We start from the raw sequence: 20,094 nt of genomic DNA on the forward strand, positions 1-20,094 counted from the left end.
TTAATTGACTCCTTTTCTCTCTCTCTCTGAGCGATTCCCTATGAATAGAATCAAATGCTGAACTCGGATCAAAAGATATCTTCCCATGACCATGCAGGCTGGGTGACAAGATACAAAGCGTTGCTGAGTTGTTCAACAACTTTCTTAAAACTAGGTTATATAGCTATGAGAGATTTCATTTGCCCAGAATTCTAGGGTTCCTAAAAAGAAAAGCAGCATGATGTTTAGCAACAATGTTGATCTTCCTTGTTGTTGTTGTTGCTTAGTCGTTTAGTCGTGTCCAACTCTTTGTGACCCCATGGACCGGAGCATGCCAGGCACTCCTGTCTTCCACTGCCTCCCACAGTTTGGTCAAACTCATGCTGGTAGCTTCGAGAACACTATCCAACCATCTCATCCTCTGTCGTCCCCTTCTCCTTGTGCCCTCCATCTTTCCCAACATCAGGGTCTTTTCCAGGGAGTCTTCTCTTCTCATGAGGTGGCCAAAGTATTGGAGTCTCAGCTTCAGGATCTGTCTTTCAGGATCTGTCTTACTGAAGATTAATTTTTTGTAGTTGATCCCCACCCTCCCATACACGCCCCTTTCTTCAACTCCAGAACAAATAAGGCTCCAATCCTATGCACACTATTGTGGGAATGATGTTCACTGAAATGAATGGGACTATAGTGGACATGCTTTAGAGATGCTCTACATAGTATTCTGTTACAGAGAGGATTGATTTTGTATCTTCTGTCTTTTGAAAGGTCTAAGAAAGGGATGGGGAAACTGGGGCTCTCAAGGTGTTGTTGGACTCCACCTCCCTAAGTGCTTTGAGACATGTGGGTGAGAAGTGTGTATAATTTTTTAAAAATTAAATTAAATTATTCCTGACTATAGGCCATACTGGCTATGGCTGATGGAAGTTGGATTTCAACAACGTTTGATGGATCAGTGGTTAGACATCCCTGATCCAGAAGATGGAGGGGCTTCTGGGAAGCAGTTCTCTAGGTTCAAGGAGGACCATTCTCCAGCTAGGAAGGCACAGGAGAAGCTACTGAAGGCTCTCCCCTGTGGAAAGTGTCCCGAGCCTTCTCTTCATCTGAGCCTTCTCTTCAGAGACCTGTGGAACCGCAGAGCTGGGGACCATGACAGGCTGGGCCCCTGAAGGCACTGGCAACGATCTTAGAAATGTCATTCGAATAGAAAGCAAATCTAGGTATGTTACCTAGAGACAAAAATGGACTTCCCACGTTGAATGCAGGGGCCGAGCATCAATGTTTGTATTAGTCTCATGAACGACAACTGCCAAAAATTAGAGGAGACATCCCAAAGCAGACATCTTCTGTTCATGCCAGAGATCCTTCTGATATTCTGCCTTCTTCAACACTAGAGTTTTATATTCTCTTGGACGGGCTACCATTTATTATTTTTGAAAGGATCCCTCCCACCCTATTAAAAATAACTTGAATGGTGTAGTCATCAGTAGGCTGTTTATCATCTGATTTAGAACAGCTAAGGAACCTGCTGGTTCTCCCAACCCATTGATTCAACAGAGTACAGTTTATCTGTAGCAAAATGCAGTCGCCAAGGTAGCTTCTGAACTGATGCTAGGACTATCACAATATCCAAAATATATAAGTAGTACGAAGGCAGGCTTAAGAAGGAATTATGCTGGCAAGAGGAACATAGAGCTGGCAGGCTTGATCGCACTAAACTACAAGCTACTATTGCATCATTGCAGCTAAATATAGTTTTACGGGAACCTTGATACAAACTGAAATAGTCTAATCTTCAGAGGAAGTTCTTCTCTGTGTGCCATGGCTCGGCGAGGCATGTTATGTGGTGATGAGAGAAAGAGCCCTCTTTGAAGTGCTGTCCTACTTTTGGAATGCCCTTCCTTTAAAAGTGCACTTAGCACCCAACCTTTTTATCTTTTTGGTACTAAGGAAAGACTGGCTTGTTTGCCCGTGCATTTTCAGTGTTCTATTGTATTGCACTGAAATGATAGGTTAGCCTGCTTTGCGGTTTTAATTACTTTTACAGTTTAAAACAGTTTTTGTATTTTGTATTATGTGATTTTGTGTTTGGGGTATTTTCTACCCTGCCGTGGCACCTACTGAGGGGAAAGACAATCAATACGTATTTCAAATAAAGGCTGAATTGTATCCAAACTTAAGTAAGAGTGGATTTGTAGAAAGCAATGGGCTTAAGTTACTGAAGTACATTAATTTCAGTGGCTCAACCCTGAAATTATTTAGCTGGATACAACCCATGATGTTAGTTTCTGTTGGATGCAAGGACACACAAATTGTTAGGAGAGTCAAAGAGGCATTTCATATGTGACACTATACTGGAGTCACAAAGTGGTTTCCAAACAGTAAAGCAGAAACACCAGAAAGCTCCTGTTGGACCCTTCTTCAGCAGTGAGCCACTTCTGATCTACTGCTGGTCATTTGCAAATGCTACCACACTTGGGGCATCCAGACACCAGAGGCAAATTGCTAGAATGAATGAACTCCAATCTGTCAGAATGCCAGTCATAGCACAACTCTATCCTTAGAGCTCTCAGATTTCAGGAGAGAGTTGTGTCTTTGAATACACAACTTGGGTGTATTCTGGAGTTGTTGTTGTTGTTAAATTTTCCAAGTAATAGTGAAAGAATACAACCAGCAATGATAAATATAACAGCTTAGAAAGGCATACGATTACTCAGTCTTACACTTTCAAAATAGAATGCTTCCAAATAACACCCATATAGAAATAATTTTAAAGCAGAAAATTAATAATTTATCCTTACAGGTTTTTATGTAAACACCCTTATGAGTTTTTTATAACAGAAACATGAAGAGGCAGAAAGCAGAATTTGAAAAGACTGTTCCAAATATAACATGCAGCTGAAATGTGTCCTGTCTGGATCTTATGTTGGCATGCAAGGATAGTTTGCACATTATTTTGATTTGCAATATGTTATGCTATTAAGCTTTTTGGATGGTTTGAATCTATTTTGCTCTTTTTATTAACCTTTTAAACAATATGTGTGACAGCTTTGAGAACTGGGGGAGCAGGTCTTATTCTTTTTAAATTAAAAAAAATTAATTTATGCTTTTACCGTAAATTGGTACACCCATTTCACAATATTCTTCATTATCCTACATTATTTGACTTCCCCACACCTCCCTCCATGGTGTTCCTTTTGACTCTTAGTTGTGCTACATATCTTTCTACACCTTGTAATTAATTTAGCTGCTGTTCCTATATCTAGTCCTACTTGGAGATTTATGTAACTGCTATAACTCTTTAAATATTCTCCAAAGGTTTCTCACTCCTCTCTTATGGTATGTTCAACCTGGTTTCTTAACTTTGCCGTCAAGCATCACTAACTCCACATATTCTATTAACTCATTCCGCCAATCCTGTTTGGTTGGACTGTGATTGTCCTTCCACATTTTTGCATAGGTTATTCTTGCTGCAGCAGTTGCATAAAGAAAAATATTTAATACATTCTTAGGTATCTTTTATTTATTTTTCTCATCCATGCATACTTATCACGATGTTAGGATTTGGAAGATAATGTGGTCCAACCTTAAGGCAGGATCCTGAGTGCACCATTCTCTCCCACACCACACAAATCCCTCATGTAGATGGAACTTCAGTCTCCCATCTGTAAGACTGGAGCAAAATTAACTGTAACAGGGATCTGTTCAACAGGTCTGTTACAAAGTTGAACAGGTGTTGTACATCACTTCTACTTTTCGATTCTCTCCCTCTTTATCACAGGCCCTTGTTACTGGTTCTGTGGTTCTGCCACTCACAGTTGCCCTTCTTGTCAATGTTTGTTCATTTCCTTTCGGAAGCTCCACAACTGCCCGTGTTTTGTGTAGACACAAATATGCAGCATACTCATTTTAGCCTTAAGTTAGTGCATTCCTGCTTCCAACAGGTGGAATCCAGTAAAAGCATGCAGATTAATACATAAATGTTTCTTTTAGATGCCTGCAAGGTCACTTTGCTATTAAATGAGAAGTGTAGTTTTAAAACTCTTCTCACCATTAGTTTTTCCTTTGTTCAGGATATGGCCTATTAAAGTTCTGGTGTGTCTGACACGATCCAGTCTTGCAAGTTTTTCCAAGTTCTAATTCTGTAGCTCTGGCCCAATTTGCAAGAAACAGAAAAGCAAATTGTGTTGCCCAACAGCATAGGAAGAAAAGGATAAAACATGACAAATGCAGGAGTCATTGCATTAGTGAAAGAGTATGATATAACTAATTTCTGGACACAAGAAGAATGTTAAGATAAATGACCAAGCAACTTTGGCGTGAACAGGAATCGTCTTCCTGACCACTGGCATATCTGGGAAAGCAGCTTGAATTCTAGATGCCACAAATACAGCACATCAAAGCACACAGTACATTCATAAAAAGAATTTGAGTGCTATAAAAGCCCTTTCCCATTTCTTTTTTTCCACAGTTCACTTTCGTTTAAAAATATCTCAGAACCCTGGCTTTCAATTCGCATGACATAAAACTGCTTCTAAGAGTTTTTAAAATGCACTTTTCATTAAGACCGCCAGATGTCAGAGTTTTCTACACTGAAATGGCTTTGAAACCAAATTATCTCCTTGCTTCAATCAATGCATATTTTCCGTTTTCACTGGTCACATGCCCTCCTCTATGTTTCCGAACTCTGGTTTTCCACCAGATATCCTCACATGCCAGGATGAGAGGTGCTATTTGACTTTGTAACCTCAGTTTGTGGCTTAGAGAAACTTAGACGTACATATATTACTCCACAACCTCAAGGGTATTTTCACACCTTACATACTTTAACTAATACTGGAAATATAACCTTCTCTTGACTTCCACATCCTTCTAGAATACATTTCAAAGAATACAACCATGTTCCTCCCACTTGGTTCAGTTCAAATTTATTAATAGTCTACAAACCTTCATATTGCGGGGGGGGGGGCAAGTATTTGATTCCATACACTGCCAGTAGTCTATATGTTTTTTTTTCCTTATTGTTTTGCAATGTTTGGTAACTGATACATTCTTAAATTATGTTTGTGTTTGTTAGTCCTCTTCGGTTTTGCTTTGTTTTTAAGAAAAGTGGAATATGTTTAAAATGTTTTCTTTTTAAATGGGAAGAAGATTTGGACTTCGGATCTTATTTTGGGGGAAGTAGGTTATTATTCAGAACATTCAAATTTTAACTTTGAACTCTGGGAAGAAATTTCGAATTGACTAATTCATTTCTGTATAACTCATAAAACAAGCACCATTCCATACTAATTAGCCCAATATTTCTCTCTCTTTTTTTGTCTAGCTGCAAGGAATGCTGGGAACCCATTCCAAGCTCTTGTTAGAAAAGCTTTGGAAAGCAAGCGATAAGAGACAGGCGAAAAAAGGATTATCTCAGTATTAATTTACTGACTTGGCTGACGCAGCTAATTAGGGGTTGTAAAAGCATCCACTGGTTGCCAAATGCTGAAATGGTCACAGAGGGCATTAGCAAATACTTCCATGGAGAATTCTAGGACTAGCTGGGATATTTTAGCATTCAGAATTGTGTGTGTGTGTTTCTCATATCCCCCACCCACTGTTTGGTATTGTACAGGAAAAGTAGAGCATTAAACTGCAAATGTACCAGAGTACACATAAGAAAAGCTACACCTTTCCTAGGGTGAAGTGTGGGTTATGGGTGTTTGCATACATGAAGTCTTTAATGTTGCCTGAAAAAAGTATGGTGTGGGACATTTGCGTAGCCATCAACAAGTTTGCTTTAGGAAGTGACTTCTCAACAGATGTTACAATGCAGGAAGTTTTTATTTGAAGGCAGGAGTCTACTTCCTTGAAGGCAAATGGTGATTTGTTTTTCTTTTAAACCAAGCATGCATGGTTTTCAGGCTAGCCGGCATGTGAGCAAAATCAAGAGGTGGAGGAAAGCCAGAATGAATGTTTGTGCCAGAGTTTCTGAAGCATTTTATACAGTGGTACCTCGGGTTAAGTACTTAATTCGTTCCGGAGGTCCGTTTTTAACCTAAAACTGTTCTTAACCTGAACCACCGCTTTAGTTAATGGGGCCTCCCGCTGCCGCCGCGCCGCCAAAGCACGATTTCTGTTCTCATCCTGAAGCAAAGTTCTTAACCCGAGGTACTATTTCTGGGTTAGTGGAGTCTGTAACCTGAAGTGTATGTAACCTGAAGCATATGTAACCCAAGGCACCACTGTACACATGGAAGAAGGGAGTTGCTACAGCACAATGCTAGAGTAACTCATTTCTAGGTTTATTTTCAATTAATCACATTCCAGTGAACTTGAGGTTCAGACCATTGAGCTATCAATAAATAGTACTTACCATCTAACTACTAGGTGTGGTTTTATACGTGTTGTAAGCTGTCCAGAATGACTGGGGAAACCCAGCCAGATGGGCAGGGTATAAATAATAAAATGATTGTTGTTATTATTAATAATAGTTAACTGACCAATAAAATCCTTAATTACTCCCAAGATGAATGCAAAAATCCTTCTAGAATAACCAAAAAGTTTGACAAAGTGAACCGAGACTTTCCAAACATTAAGCACTCTGTTTTATAGGAAGTATATCTAATATGTTAATTCCCAAGGTCAGTCTGTCCAAATGATAGTAACTGTTTTATTTCCAGTTTTTGGTGGTAAATTGTTTTGGCAAATCCTAATAAATACTACCTCGATTTCTGATCTGAATCAGAATAGTGACTATACTAAGCTGCACAGTATTGTAGTAATTCCTTTCAAGGGTTGCCAACTTAAAAATAAATAAATAAATAAAAATCCCTCATCCATCCTACCACGGACTCCAGGCGTTGCTACATGGCCTCTCCCAAGTCAGATGTTAGGGAGCAATAACCCTGAGTATCATCATCGTACTGACAGTACTGTGACCCCAAACTCCTAATGACTGCTCCCAGCTGCTTTATATAGATGTTAAATAGCAGTTGGGTTAAAACAAGTGCCCTGTGGCACCACATAGTGGAACTGCTAGGAAGTCAAAAAGCACTCTCCCAATGCTGCTCTCTGGACTTGGTCCCATAAGTAAAAAAGAAAAAAGGTAAAGGGTCCCTGGACAGTTAAGTCCAGTCAAAGGCGACTACAGGGTTGTGGCACTCATCTTGCTTTCAGGCTGAGGGAGCCGGCGTTTGTCCACAGACAGCTGTCTGAGTCATGTGGCCAGCATGACTAAACTGCTTCTGGTGCAACGGAACACCGGGACGGAAACCAGAGCGCACGCAAACGCCGTTTACCTTCCCGCCACAACGGTACCTATTTATCTACTTGCACTGGCGTGCTTTCAAACTACTAGGTTGGCAGGAGCTGGGACAGAGCAACGGGAGCTCATCCCATCGTGGGGATAGGAACTGCCAACCTTCTGATCGCCAAACCCAAGAGGCTCAGTGGTTTAGACCACAGCGCCACCTTCATCCCATAGGTCCTGTAAGTAGGACTGGAACCGCTGTGGCACCGCACCCCTGATTCACATTCCCCAGAGCCAGCCCAGGAGGATACCATGTTCAGTGGTATCAAAAGCTGCAGAGAGAGTGAGAGAGCAAGAAGCAGGAGCAAGGTTCCTCTCTCCCTGTCTTGCTTTCCGTAAAAGTCATCCTTTACAAGTAACTCATAACAGGCTTGAACCCAGACTGAAACAAATCTGCAAGGCAGATCCTGATAGAGCATGTTACAGTAGTCAAATTGAGATGTAGCTAATACATATAGGACCATAGTCAGGTCTGAGCATATCAGGAATAGGTGCAACTGATGTACCAGCCAAGCGGGGGAAGCTCTACCCATTAAATTTCTGCTTCTCATGCAGATCTTAATGGCACATGAATTGAGGCAGAAAAAAAAGCTGCCTGCCCCTTTCCTTATCCATGTATGTATATATATATATATATATCCATAGGAATTTGCTGATTTTGAGACCTAGTCAGGCATCCCCTAATTATGGTACATACAGTGTGTGAAACTAGTTTTCTGTTTTGTCTTACAGTATAATTACAGGATTAGTATTAAATATAGATGGTTTTCTAGAGTCTGAAATGCCACATTTTCCTAATGCAGATAAGAATCATAATGAGAAGCAGGGATGCATTTGAATTTGAAAACAGTCTGTAGATACACAGTTTTGCTGAGATACTGCATATGCCATATATATATGGGTTGAGGGTTGGTGGAAACACTTAGTTCCACTCTGAAATCAGTTTTAGCTGAGCCAGCAATATTCCAGATTTGATTTCAGAACCTGGACTGGATTCCATTCCACACTTGTGAAGAGAACAGGATTGCCAGTTCTTGAAAATAAACATTATATTACCCAGGCAGGGTTATTGGTGAAGCATGGATTTAAAGATGAAGTCAAGATTACAGTTTTTTGGTGGGTCCGCATGTGGAGTTCAGTGGTCTACAGTAGGCCTGGAGGTAAAGCTCAGTGCAAAAATGGACTCTCCCAACCAAACTTTCTTAGTAGTTGCTCCCCCTCCCCTCCAAAAAAAATCCCAACCAGGCTTTACAAAATGTTAATAATATTCAGAAACCAGTGAGGCAACAAGATCACTCTTGCTTCTGACCTGAAAGTCAGCACTAGTTAACAACGTAGGCAAAGGCATACTAAGGCTGAAACTGCAGAGCTAGAAATAATCAGATTTAATTTTGCTCATTTGAGCTTGGTCAAGATGATTTGTTTTCTCACTACAGCTGTTGAATAGCAAAGCTAGGAAGACTGAAGAGGTGCATGGTCACTGAACTTACCATACCTTTGGGCTTTGTCCCACTGACAGCACCTCTAGCATTTCTTGGCCTTTTGGACAGACTGTTTGCAATTTGTTTCTCTAAACCCATTGTGTGTTTACCTGTGCATAGGTATGTGCCAACCTTCACCCCACAATCAATATATTAGATGTCCAAAGAGTAAGTCTTGCTTTCACTGCAGAACTTCAACATGACTATCACTCTGGATTTGTATTGGCAGAAATCATGGATTTCAGCTGAAGACTAGTTAACTTAAGGTACTTTACAGAACAAAAGTTGCCCTTCCCCAAGTCTCATCCTACATCACTCAGGAAGGGCCCTTGACCTTCTGGAAAGGTTTGGGGGGGGCATGGGTAGTTGCAGGGAGGACATGAACTTCCTTAAGTTATCTTATCTGAGGAACCGAACTCATTCTTTCCATGCTATCTGCTTCTCATGCTTTATGCGATAAAGTTGGGGTTTTAAAGCCCTGTTTTGAAGTTCACCCTGCTTTTTGCTTTTAGAACACAGCAGAAATGGTACATCTATCAAATTCAGCTTGTGTGCAAGTAGACAGATGGTTATAAATTTTGTAAAAATAACACGCTCAAGCTTATGTTACATCAAGATAAAAAATGCAGTGAAAACTTTATAAACAGAACGTTGCTGTCTTCAGTTTGAAAGGGTCTGCATATAAACACTGAAGTCTGTGCTAAAATATATGTTATTTGTCTGAGTGATAACAGTAACACAAATTTGTCATTGTGCGCAATAGTAATATTTATAATCCTAATGATACGGCAACCCAATAGTTCAACTGGAGGAAGCAAAAAATAATAATCTTCTAAATAAATAGGAAACTGGGTTTGGTGATGTTCTATAGATGAGGAGTTATGGCCAAGGGCAAAGACTCACTGAACAGCAATGGCAGAGTGGAGGGACACTGGATGGGGCCTCGACTGGTAGAAATCAAGACTTGGATGGCATCCTGTCATGCATTCATGAGCATAAAACGTGGTGAATGGTGTTTGCTCCAATTCAGCTGTAAAGAGTGAGTTTTCCTGAGGAAAGCAGTGGGGCAAACGGAAAACTGCTTGGACTCATGCCTAGAAAGTATGGGACAAGCAGAAAACTTTGGACCTGTGCCTTCTAGCCATGGGGCAAGTGGAAGTATAGGTGAGCCCCGAATGCCATCATTTCTGAGTAGCAGTGTTCTTTGACGCCTCTCCTTTCCCTCAAATGCTCAAGGATTGCAAGACACCTGGAGCCTCACTGGACATTCTGTGGAAGCTCCAAAAAGGAGACTCATCCAATTCATCCTCTTGCTTGCAGTTTTAATAATCATTCATTAACCTGTGTGGGTTTTTTATGCACAACATTCCTGGGAAGATTTTGCACTGTACAACATGTGCCACTTCCCCTCCACAGTATCACCAGGTGTTAGTAATAAAGAGTTAATAAGTAACCAGGACTTAATCCTTCAGTGGCATTAAAAGAATATGATTACTTAACTCCACAGAGTAATCTAACTGTTCTCCAGCTAAAGTGAAACTCAGTTTCAATTAACTCCTCATTTGTTTTGGCTGTTCCCTACAAAAACACTTCTCTCTCTCTCTCTCTCTCTCTCTTTCAGAATTTATCAGAATATGAGATGAACAGATTCTGTATAATGGACCAGCCGTAAGTTTTCACTTTTTTGGCCTTCACAAAGTGGACAGATGTTTTGTTGCAATTCATAGTTAATTTTGTATGATTCATATTTAATTTAATATCCTCCTTTCATTCCCCCCTTTTTTTACATAGAAGAGAAACAGACCATAACCTCATCCAAACTGCTATATTTATTTTGTGTATGGATTAGAACAAACTGGATTGGCCTTGCAGAATAAATTCCACCTTTCGTTTGGGTATATCAGCCTATATCAGCCATAAACACTATAAGTTTATTTTATTTTGTGATTCAATCATGCACAAAGTAAACTGAAAAACAAGACAAAAGCAAAAGCAAAAAATAAAGATTAGCCTCAAAGCAGCAGATTGGATACAATTATAATATTAGTCTGTTCTTATTTCTGCATTATATATTATTTCTTATTTCTGCAAATATATTTAGTACATTAAGTATATTCACACACACACATATATGTAACACATAAGTTAATATATACAATGTATAAATGGTCTAAACATTATAAATGGTTTCCTATAAACCGTAAAATGTACCATTATCAAAAGAAGAAATATTTGTTTAAAAGGCAAGTAAAAAGTGTATTTACAAATGATACAACTTCTAAAGGAAAGACAAATTAACCCAGTCTCTATTAATTCAGCTTTACTTGAAAACCACATATGGTCTGTTCTGATCCCTGATATTCTTTTCTTAATTGTGTGACTAAATACCATCTATTTGATACTTCACTATTGACATATGATGCTATAATGTTAATTTTTTATCACTTCCAGCTTGTTCTAATAATTTCCCAATGAAATCCTGTTTGCTAGACGTGTGTCCTTACTTCCAAGTCTGAGCTTAAAAATCCTTGCTAGTGTAATTATACACAGGACAGGTTACACTTTTTTTAGTTGCAGGTGTTGCAAGGTTTGCATCTGAGCCCACAGGTGTGTCCAGCACTCGCATGTACTCAATGCACACCTTCAAGAGAAAGTGGAATCTGTTATGAATACACATTTACCTTTAACCTTATGCCCCACACTGGGAAAGAAAGGTTGGTTTATTACATGAAATAAAGGTGGGAGAGTATATGGATGCTGTTTCAGACAGCAAACTTCCTGCTACATAAAAGTAAGTCTTAGGTTGTGGTTCTATACACACTTATGTAGGATTAAATACCATTGAACTGTTAGGTTTACTTCTGAGTATCTATGCATAGGATTGCACATCAAATTGCTCAAGCAAAACAGCTCTGAAGTAAAAGAATTTTGACCAGGACTCTTGTGTGAAAATACCCTCCAATATTTGTCATTCAGAACATTTTCTACTTGAATATCTTCTTAATTTCTAAGTGCCTAAACATTGGTCATAGGTAAGTAAAAGAACCCTGGAAAAATAACATATTTTTGTAAACATTTCGAGCCCAGAACTGTCTTTGTTTTCAACACAGTGACTGCACCATAATTATATCTCCTCCTTGAGAATATATTTCCAAATTACAGGCCCAAACCAGACAATTATCTGTAAGATTCACACCAGTTTTTGCAACATGCAAAGTACTAAATTCTAGTCTCCCTTGCAGTGCTCATTAAGCAGTAACTCATGTGAGTTATGTCTGGAAAGGTTAGGGTGAACACAGATGTTTCATATTTTATATTCACATTTAAAAAAAAAATATTGCACATTACTCACTAAAGCTTCATGGTACCCAGGAAGATTTGGCTAGCTTAGCTTAGCCCCCAACTTCCAGCTCTATGGCCGCAGAGTTTATTCCTCATAGAGCTACAATTCCTCATAGAGCTAAAATTCCCAGCACCCTTAACAAACTATAACTCCTAGGTTTATTTGGGGGAAAGGATGTGCTTTGAATGTGCTTTAAAGGTATAGTGTGCGCACAGCCTGTTTCTCCCATACGAGCTCTTTCCTAGAATGTTTCTAGTTGGTCTAAAAAGTTGGTGAATGTGCATTTTAAAGATTTTTGTATCCAGTTTCCTGTTTTATTCTTTACAAAAAAAACCCAAAAACTTATTTCAGCTGGTGTTTGTATGGGCAATTTATTTGCTGGCAGCCATTCCCATCAGTAAACAAGGGTCTGTCATGTGGTGATTCACATTATGTAACAGCTTCCTTATGAGAAGAAAATATGCACCTATATTTACCAGAATGCAATAGAAGATCGCTTAGAAGATAAAGTGTAACCATGGTGCCACAGTATCTTTTTAAAACTTCCTCACATGTTGCACTTGCTGGGTAACTTTGTACAAAGTCATGATCTTTCACTCTATGGCCATTTCAACGATTGCTTGGGAGACTTTCACTTACACGTAATACATTAATTTCCTACTCCACATCCTTTGTTGAGAAACTATTGATGTAAGAATTCAGATTCAGTAGGGTCAAAATGAGAAGGAAGCATATCTTTGGGAGTGCCTGAAGTTTCATGTGAAGAAATTCCAGGAAGTAATCAGCCGTCATATTCCAGAATTCCCATCAAAGGTTCTCTCTCATATACTCTTATATAATATATTCTCCTTGATTTATCAGGATTACTGATAAAAGAAGTCTATAATTATGGAAATACATAATTTTTTCCCTCTTTGTGAGTATCTGGAACAAATTATGCATTTGGATATGAATATATTCTACACACACACACATTATGGGGTTAACATGATTTCAGAATGTGTGGCCATTGTGCATATTGAGCACACATCACAGAGAATTTGCTGGTTTTAGCAGCATCCAAGTGAGGAATTTGCAAAGTGGAAGAGTAATGCATGAAGTGCCCTATTCATGTTGCCAAGTCATGCACATTTCCCAACATCACTTGGAGACTAAACGTATTCACCTAACAATGTCCCCTGTTTATGCCGTTCAGTTTTGCTTATTCACCATGGTATCTGTTGAATCTGCACAACGGCTGATGTTTATGCAAATTCTGCAATGACTTCAAATTAATTACACATGCACTGACTTATTTTTACAAAATGATGCATTGTATCCTCACAGTGGAGTGGGAAATGTGTGCATCAAAAAAAATTACAATTCCAGTGCAAAGAAACCAAAATTCTTCAGCATGAAAACTCAAATGTATTCAGAGGCATGGAACCCAATACAATATATGCCTATATTGGTTTATTCTGCCACAGTAAACATATCTTAGCAGCAGGGCACTTTTGTATACATTTGTACATGCAAATTTATATGTGTAGATGCAAACTTCAGGGGAGAAAGCAAAGTTGATTATTTTCAAAGTTTTTTGGAGGGAGCAGTCAATCTGAGACGAGATGGAAAAACCCAGGGTGCAGGACTCCTAAACCACCTCCAGCAATACCACTGTTTAGAATGATAAACAATTTGCCCTGCTCATCTGAACCAGAAGGCCCCATGCAAGATAAAATAACAAAGATGAGGCCTTGCCATTTTTGCAAGGTCTGAGCCCCCCGCCCACACCCTTCCCTCTTTCCAGACAGTCTGGTAGAAAGTACTGCACCTGGACCTCAGCAGTGAGAAGAAACTTGCCTTTCACTCAAGCATGAAGAAACTGCACATTTAGATTCTCAAGCTCTGTAAGGAAGGAAACTGTGAACAGATGCATCAAGTAATCTGAAGTCCTATCTCTTTCGCGATTGACGACACTGAAGTTATTTGTGCCTAGTGTGCTGTCGCCATACACCAGGCCTCGTTCCAATCTGAGGACCAGAACGCTCGATTGTTGCTATGATTGCCCCATGCTATAAAAGCCATGTCACAAAACATAGCTGAAATTGGCTTAAAGTATTATCCCAAACAAAAAGAGAAAAGTATTCCCAAATTTAAAACAGTTTTAGCTAACTAGTAATAGTTTGAACTATCTTTTTTTTAATGGCACATTGCAACCTAGAATTGTATTTTTGCTATTTCATAAAAAAGAGAAATGTGCAAATGATTCCACATTGGCACATTTCCCCCTGTCTGTTTTTCCAATTCTGTTTTGTTGTTCATAGCATTCTCTAATTAATTTCATTTATTTGGAAATACTGGTCTTTAATTAGCACAATTACTAATGAATTAGCACACTAACTGTGAACTTCCGTGCATGTTTACTCAAGTGTTAAATGGGGCTTACTCCTTGATGAGAGTGCATAAGACTGCAGTCTAAGTGGGAAGACAGTTTACCTCTTTTATGTCTTTAAGATATATATCTCCTGGACAGCTCACTTTTAAGAAATGCAAATTCAAAATTCTGTTCTCCCATATAAGCCCACTGTCTTTTTGTAAAACATCAAACAACTGGCGCAAATAGCGCATTCAAACACGGGAAAACAAAATGTTGTTGTATTTTAGTTTTCTTATGCAACAAAATAAACCCAATTCCTCTGCCATTATGTGTCATGGTATCCTAATAATGGAAATTTTAAATCACTCATATTCCATGGTCTGAGAGCTGCACAAATAATGGAAAAAATTCTGTGGTAAACCATTTTCAAACAGCAAATTTCCAGCTTCATGTTACATTCCTAAGACATAAAGAAGGAGATGTTTCTGTCTCTTTACAAAGTATAGAGTAACCCTATACTCACTTACCTGGCTGTGTGCCCCATTGAACTCAGTATGGTTTACTTTTGAGTAGACATAAAACTATGCTGTGTTGCTTGGTTAAAACATTTGAAATACTTCAGGAAGAAATATTTTTACTGATACATATATATCTATTGCTTTAATGAGATGTTAAAACAGTACATTGTCAGATTTTGACCTGAATCTTACTGCTAAACAAAAATGGTTCCATATTGAAGTCTCGGATTCAAACCACTACTTAATAGTTAAGCCTAGGGTCTAAGTTATGATCAACATATGGTAAGATCCAGGCCTCCACAGCACCATTGGGTAAAGCTGTATTTCAGGGATGGAGAACCTGCAGACCACCAGATCTTTCTGGGCCCCAGTTCCCATCAGCATAGGCAGTGGTTAGGGATTTTGAGAGTTGCAGTCCAATAACTGGAGAGCCAGTGTGGTGTAGTGGTTAAGAGCGGTAGACTCGTAATCTGGGGAACCGGGTTCGCGTCTCCGCTCCTTCACATGCAGCTGCTGGGTGACCTTGGGCCAGTCACACTTCTCTGAAGTCTCTCAGCCCCACTCACCTCACAGAGTGTTTGTTGGGGAGGAAGGGAAGGAGGGGGAGGAAGGGAAAGGAGAATGTTAGCCGCTTTGATTCTCCTTTGGGTAGTGATAAAGCGGGATATCAAATCCAAACTCTTCTTCTTCTTCTAACGTATGGAGAGCCTCTGCTTCTCTATCTCTCCTGCATAATAACAGGTAAGGCAAAAAATCAAGCCTTTTAGCTGATATGAAGCAAAAGTCCCCCACTGACTGAAGAAGCAATCAAAATAATTTTTAAAAAATAATAAAAGCAGAAGTGTTAACTGTACCTCCAAACTGCGATTTTGTTCTCAAGGGAAATTAACTGTGGCTGGAACAGTTGCTAAGTGAATCATGAAGACAGATCCGGCATGAGAATGTGCTGTTTTCATGAATGCCTTCTGACTGTCAGTGTTTCCTAGTAGAAGTGGAACTGTACTACCTAAAAGGAGTACGTGTGGCCCTCCAGATGTTGTTGCACTGCAGCACTCAACATCCCTGGCCGTTGGTTTTGCTGGCTGGGACTGAAGGGGAACTGGAGTCCCACGAGGAATCTTGGATGTACATTGACACAACTTGTTTTTACGTTGGGACTGGAAGATTTTGCAGATCCTGCAAAATACGGTAACCTCAACAATGCCAGGTCCGAATGAGCAGGTTGAGGACCAGAGAGGTTGTGTGATCGCTCTGTCATATTCCAGCAAGAACCCTAATTACTCCAAATCTGCTAATTGAGTTACCCATTACAGGACTGTAATGTGCAAACAAGAAACTTCCCAGCTGCCTTTAGAGCTGCATTTGCAGAGGAGGCATTTAAGTAACTGAAGCATGAAACTGAAAACCTTCTGCTGGGTCGTCCCCCCCACCCCACCAATTTCTCTTATTATTAATCTGCACTTGCATCAGGAGGAAGGGCATAATATAAGAGCAATAAAAGAAAAAGTGAGGGGAATAAGGAAGAAAACGCATACATATTGAAATCGTAAAACACAATTTAACACATCTCCTGCAGCATTAGAAATCTTGGTGGAGTTGTCCATCTTTGTGCATGTACAGTCGTACCTCGGAAGTCAAACAGAATCCCTTCCGGAAGTCTGTTCGACTTCCTCAACGTTTGACTTCCAAAGCACGGCTTCTAATTGGCTGCAGGAAGCTCCTGCAGCCAATCAGAAGCCATAGAAGCCCCGTCAGACGTTTGGCTTCCAAAAGAACATTCGAAAACCGGAACAATCACTTCCATTTTTCGATCATTCGGGAGCCGGAACGTTCGACTCCCAAGGCTTTCAGGAGCCAAGGTACGACTGTATGTATATTTAACACACATGACTGTCCTCAAAGAAGCCTGGGAAACATAGTTTGTTTAGGGTGCTGGGAACTGTACATCTGTGAGGAGTAAACTACAGTATAACATTTACGGATCTGTCAAGGTCACAAAACCTTACAAGAAGAGAAATGATTCGTTTTGGAATTAGGTTTCAAACCCTCATGGTTGAAACCAGGTGGTGACATTGTGAAACTCCAAGAGGCACACAAAGTAGCAAAAACAAAATAAAATAACATAACATACTTTTTTAAAAAACAATTCCTTCCAGTATCACCTTACAGACCAACTAAGTTAGTTATTCGTATGAGCTTTCATGTGCATGTATGCTTCTTCAGATAGCAAAGAACAGGTGTTGTAGGCACACTGAAGCTGCTGCTTAAATTTTAGCGTCTTCCTGAATTTGAGAGCATGATAAGATCTGTAGTGCCCAGACCCAGCATTAGGGATGGTGCAACTACTACAGTGAAGACTGGAAGCACTCTTCTCAAAGCATCTTAACTTCACATGACCCTACAAGATGCTTCAGCCCACATGACTGACCAGAATGGGACCAGAGCGGGTGGTGCTATGCTCAGTTCCTTTCCATTGGGCATGAGGGGGAAGTACCCACCAGCACCCAATCAGGATGCAATGTGGAAAACATCTGAATACACCTCTGCACTTGGACTTGAATGCCCAGGTTCAATGTCCGCACCATACATTCAAAGCACACGGCTTTCCCCAAAGAACCCTGGGAACTGCAATTTTCTAAGGCTGCTGGGAATTGTAGAAGTCAGCTACAGTACCCAGGATGGGGAAAGCCAGGTGCTTTAAATTTACAGCTTGGGTGTGTGAGTCCATTACATGACAGTGGCCAACAGCAATGAAAGTGCATTGCCTGTTGTTTTTCCAAAAGTGTTCTGTTGTGCCAGTAGTGGTTTAGTCGTGACCCGGAAAGCTGTCTGTGAACAAACGCCAGCTCCCTCAGCCTGAAGCGAGATAAGCACAGCACCCCATAGTCGCCTTTGACAGGACTTAACCATCCAAGGGTCCTTTACTTTTCCAAAAGTCCTACTTGAGCTCTGTAACTCTCCAACTGTTTGAGTTATGCCAGACTCCCAATGTAAATTCGACTCCCAAGCTGCTGTTCAGCCACTGGTGCTACTGGTAGCTTTCCTTCCAAGGCAAATAGCAGCTTTGCAACTGTCTGTGGGTACATCACGACTGTGGTATGGTTCATCTCCTCCTCCCCATGCAGTAAACATAGTCCAAATCCTAAATTCTGATCCTATTTAAGTATTTTTTAAAATAGGAAATGTATTCACCCATTTCACACACCATCCCACTGACGAGATTTCAGCATGCGTGCACACAAGCTGTAGTTCATTTCAGCCGCTGCTGTGGCTGCTACCACAATCAGCTGACAGGTTTTGCCTGGTTCCAGGTTTAACAGTGTTTTAACATGCAGCCCCCTCACTTTTCAAGTTCCTTCGCAAAATCTGTTCTTGCTCATCGAAGAGGAACAAAGGGTAGTGTTGCAAAATCCAGTTGCCACGTTACACGGTATCTTCACAGCCCCTCGCCTTTGTTTAGATCAGTGTGTGTTTGCTGCTAACACTCCCTGGGTGACCTTTCTTTTCCTGCGAAGGGAGGGGGTCAGCACGTTCCATTCCCACGTTAACCTTCCCTTTACATTCTTTTCAGCAGCATTCCTGGGCCAAAAGCAATGAGGTAGCACAAATGAATGGGCACTTCAAGAAAGATACTGGTTGGCAAAGACTAAGGTTGTGTGTGTGCATTACTGATTTAAAACATAGCTTGGTCATTCTCCCCCCCCCCCCCCAATATGCATCAAAGTTCCTTTAGGAGAAATGCTTCAAAACACAGCATTTCATAGGAAACAACAGGGCACCTGCAGGATATAGTTTGTACAGCACTTGCCCAAGCAGTGGTGGGTGCACGTTGGATGGAGGGTAAATGGAAGTGTGTGCACGTTGTTGTTGTTGTTTAGTCGTTTAGTCGTGTCCGACTCTTCGTGACCCCATGGACCAGAGCACGCCAGGAACTCCTGTCTTCCACTGCCTCCCGCAGTTTGGTCAAACTCATGCTGGTAGCTTCGAGAACTCTATCCAACCATCTGCCGTCCCCTTCTCCTTGTCCCCTGCCGTCCCCTTCTCCTTGTGCCCTCCATCTTTCCCAGCATCAGGGTCTTTTCCAGGGAGTCTTCTCTTCTCATGAGATGGCCAAAGTATTGGAGACTCAGCTTCACGATCTGTCCTTCCAGTGAGCACTCAGGGCTGATTTCCTTAAGGATGGATAGGTTTGATCTTCTTGCAGTCCATGGGACTCTCAAGAGTCTCCTCCAGCACCATAATTCAAAAGCATCAATTTTTCGGCGATCAGCCTTCTTTATGGTCCAGCTCTCACTTCCATACATCACTACTGGGAAAACCATAGCTTTAACTATACGGACCTTTGTTGGCAAGGTGATGTCTCTGCTTTTTAAGATGCTGTCTAAGTGTGTGCACAGCCTGACACAAACAGCATCTCAAGCAAAGAGAGCATGAAATGATCATGGGAAGCATGATGCGCACACATTGAAATCGACATGGAAGAGAACGTGCTTGCCTTTCATGAGCACAGAAGGCATGATCTGCGCAGATCCACCACACTGAAAGAGCCACTGTGGTGTAGCAGTTAAGAGTGTCAGACTAGGACCTGAAAAGCAGAGTTCAAATCCCCACTTGGCTATGAAGAAGGCTCACTGGGTGAACCTTGGGCCAGTCACTGCCCCTCAGCCCAGCCTACCTCACAGGGTTGTTGTGAGGATAAAAGGTGCTGGAAGGAAAACTATGTATACCACCTTGAGCTCTTTGGAAGAAAAGTGAGATATAAATAATAAAAATGGGATTCCAAATATGTTTGGATGCAGCCCGCTTTATGGAAGGAGCATAAGGAGAGTCCTGTGGGCACAGATCCACAGAAAACCAACATTCTTTCTCCAACAGCAAGTCGGCCGGGCACACCAGGAAAAACTCTTCATAGAATCACACCATGAAGAACCCTTCCCGGTTTCTTGTCTCCAATATCTGGTATTCCGAGGTAGTCTGCACTGGAACATGGAGGCTCTACAAAGCGAACTTTGTGTGTTGTTGAGGGGCGGGCGAGGCATCCCATTGCAAGAGAGGAGGGCCTTTCAAGGCAGCAGAACGTGCAGGAAACTCTTCCAGGTAGCAGCCGCTTCAAAGCCCCGGGACGG

At 40.8% G+C, this 20,094-nt stretch overlaps 1 protein-coding gene across 4 annotated transcripts in view; it reads left to right on the forward strand.

Annotated features, from left to right (window-relative positions):
* The window catches only part of BLNK (B cell linker), a 94,693-nt gene that overhangs the window by 27,578 nt on the left and 47,021 nt on the right, over positions 1 to 20,094 (forward strand). For all 4 annotated transcript variants that reach the window (XR_014548918.1, XM_083616961.1, XM_083616959.1 and 1 more), the window contains one exon: positions 10,373 to 10,419. Coding sequence is in view for 3 of the 4 variants with exons in the window: in XM_083616961.1 (XP_083473087.1) it covers positions 10,373 to 10,419 (47 nt within the window). In the remaining variant the exon portion in view is untranslated. The remainder of the gene's footprint in view (positions 1 to 10,372; positions 10,420 to 20,094) is intronic.

Source organism: Podarcis filfolensis, assembly GCF_964270895.1.
Source record: "Podarcis filfolensis genome assembly, chromosome: 5".
Taxonomy (NCBI): domain Eukaryota; kingdom Metazoa; phylum Chordata; class Lepidosauria; order Squamata; family Lacertidae; genus Podarcis; species Podarcis filfolensis.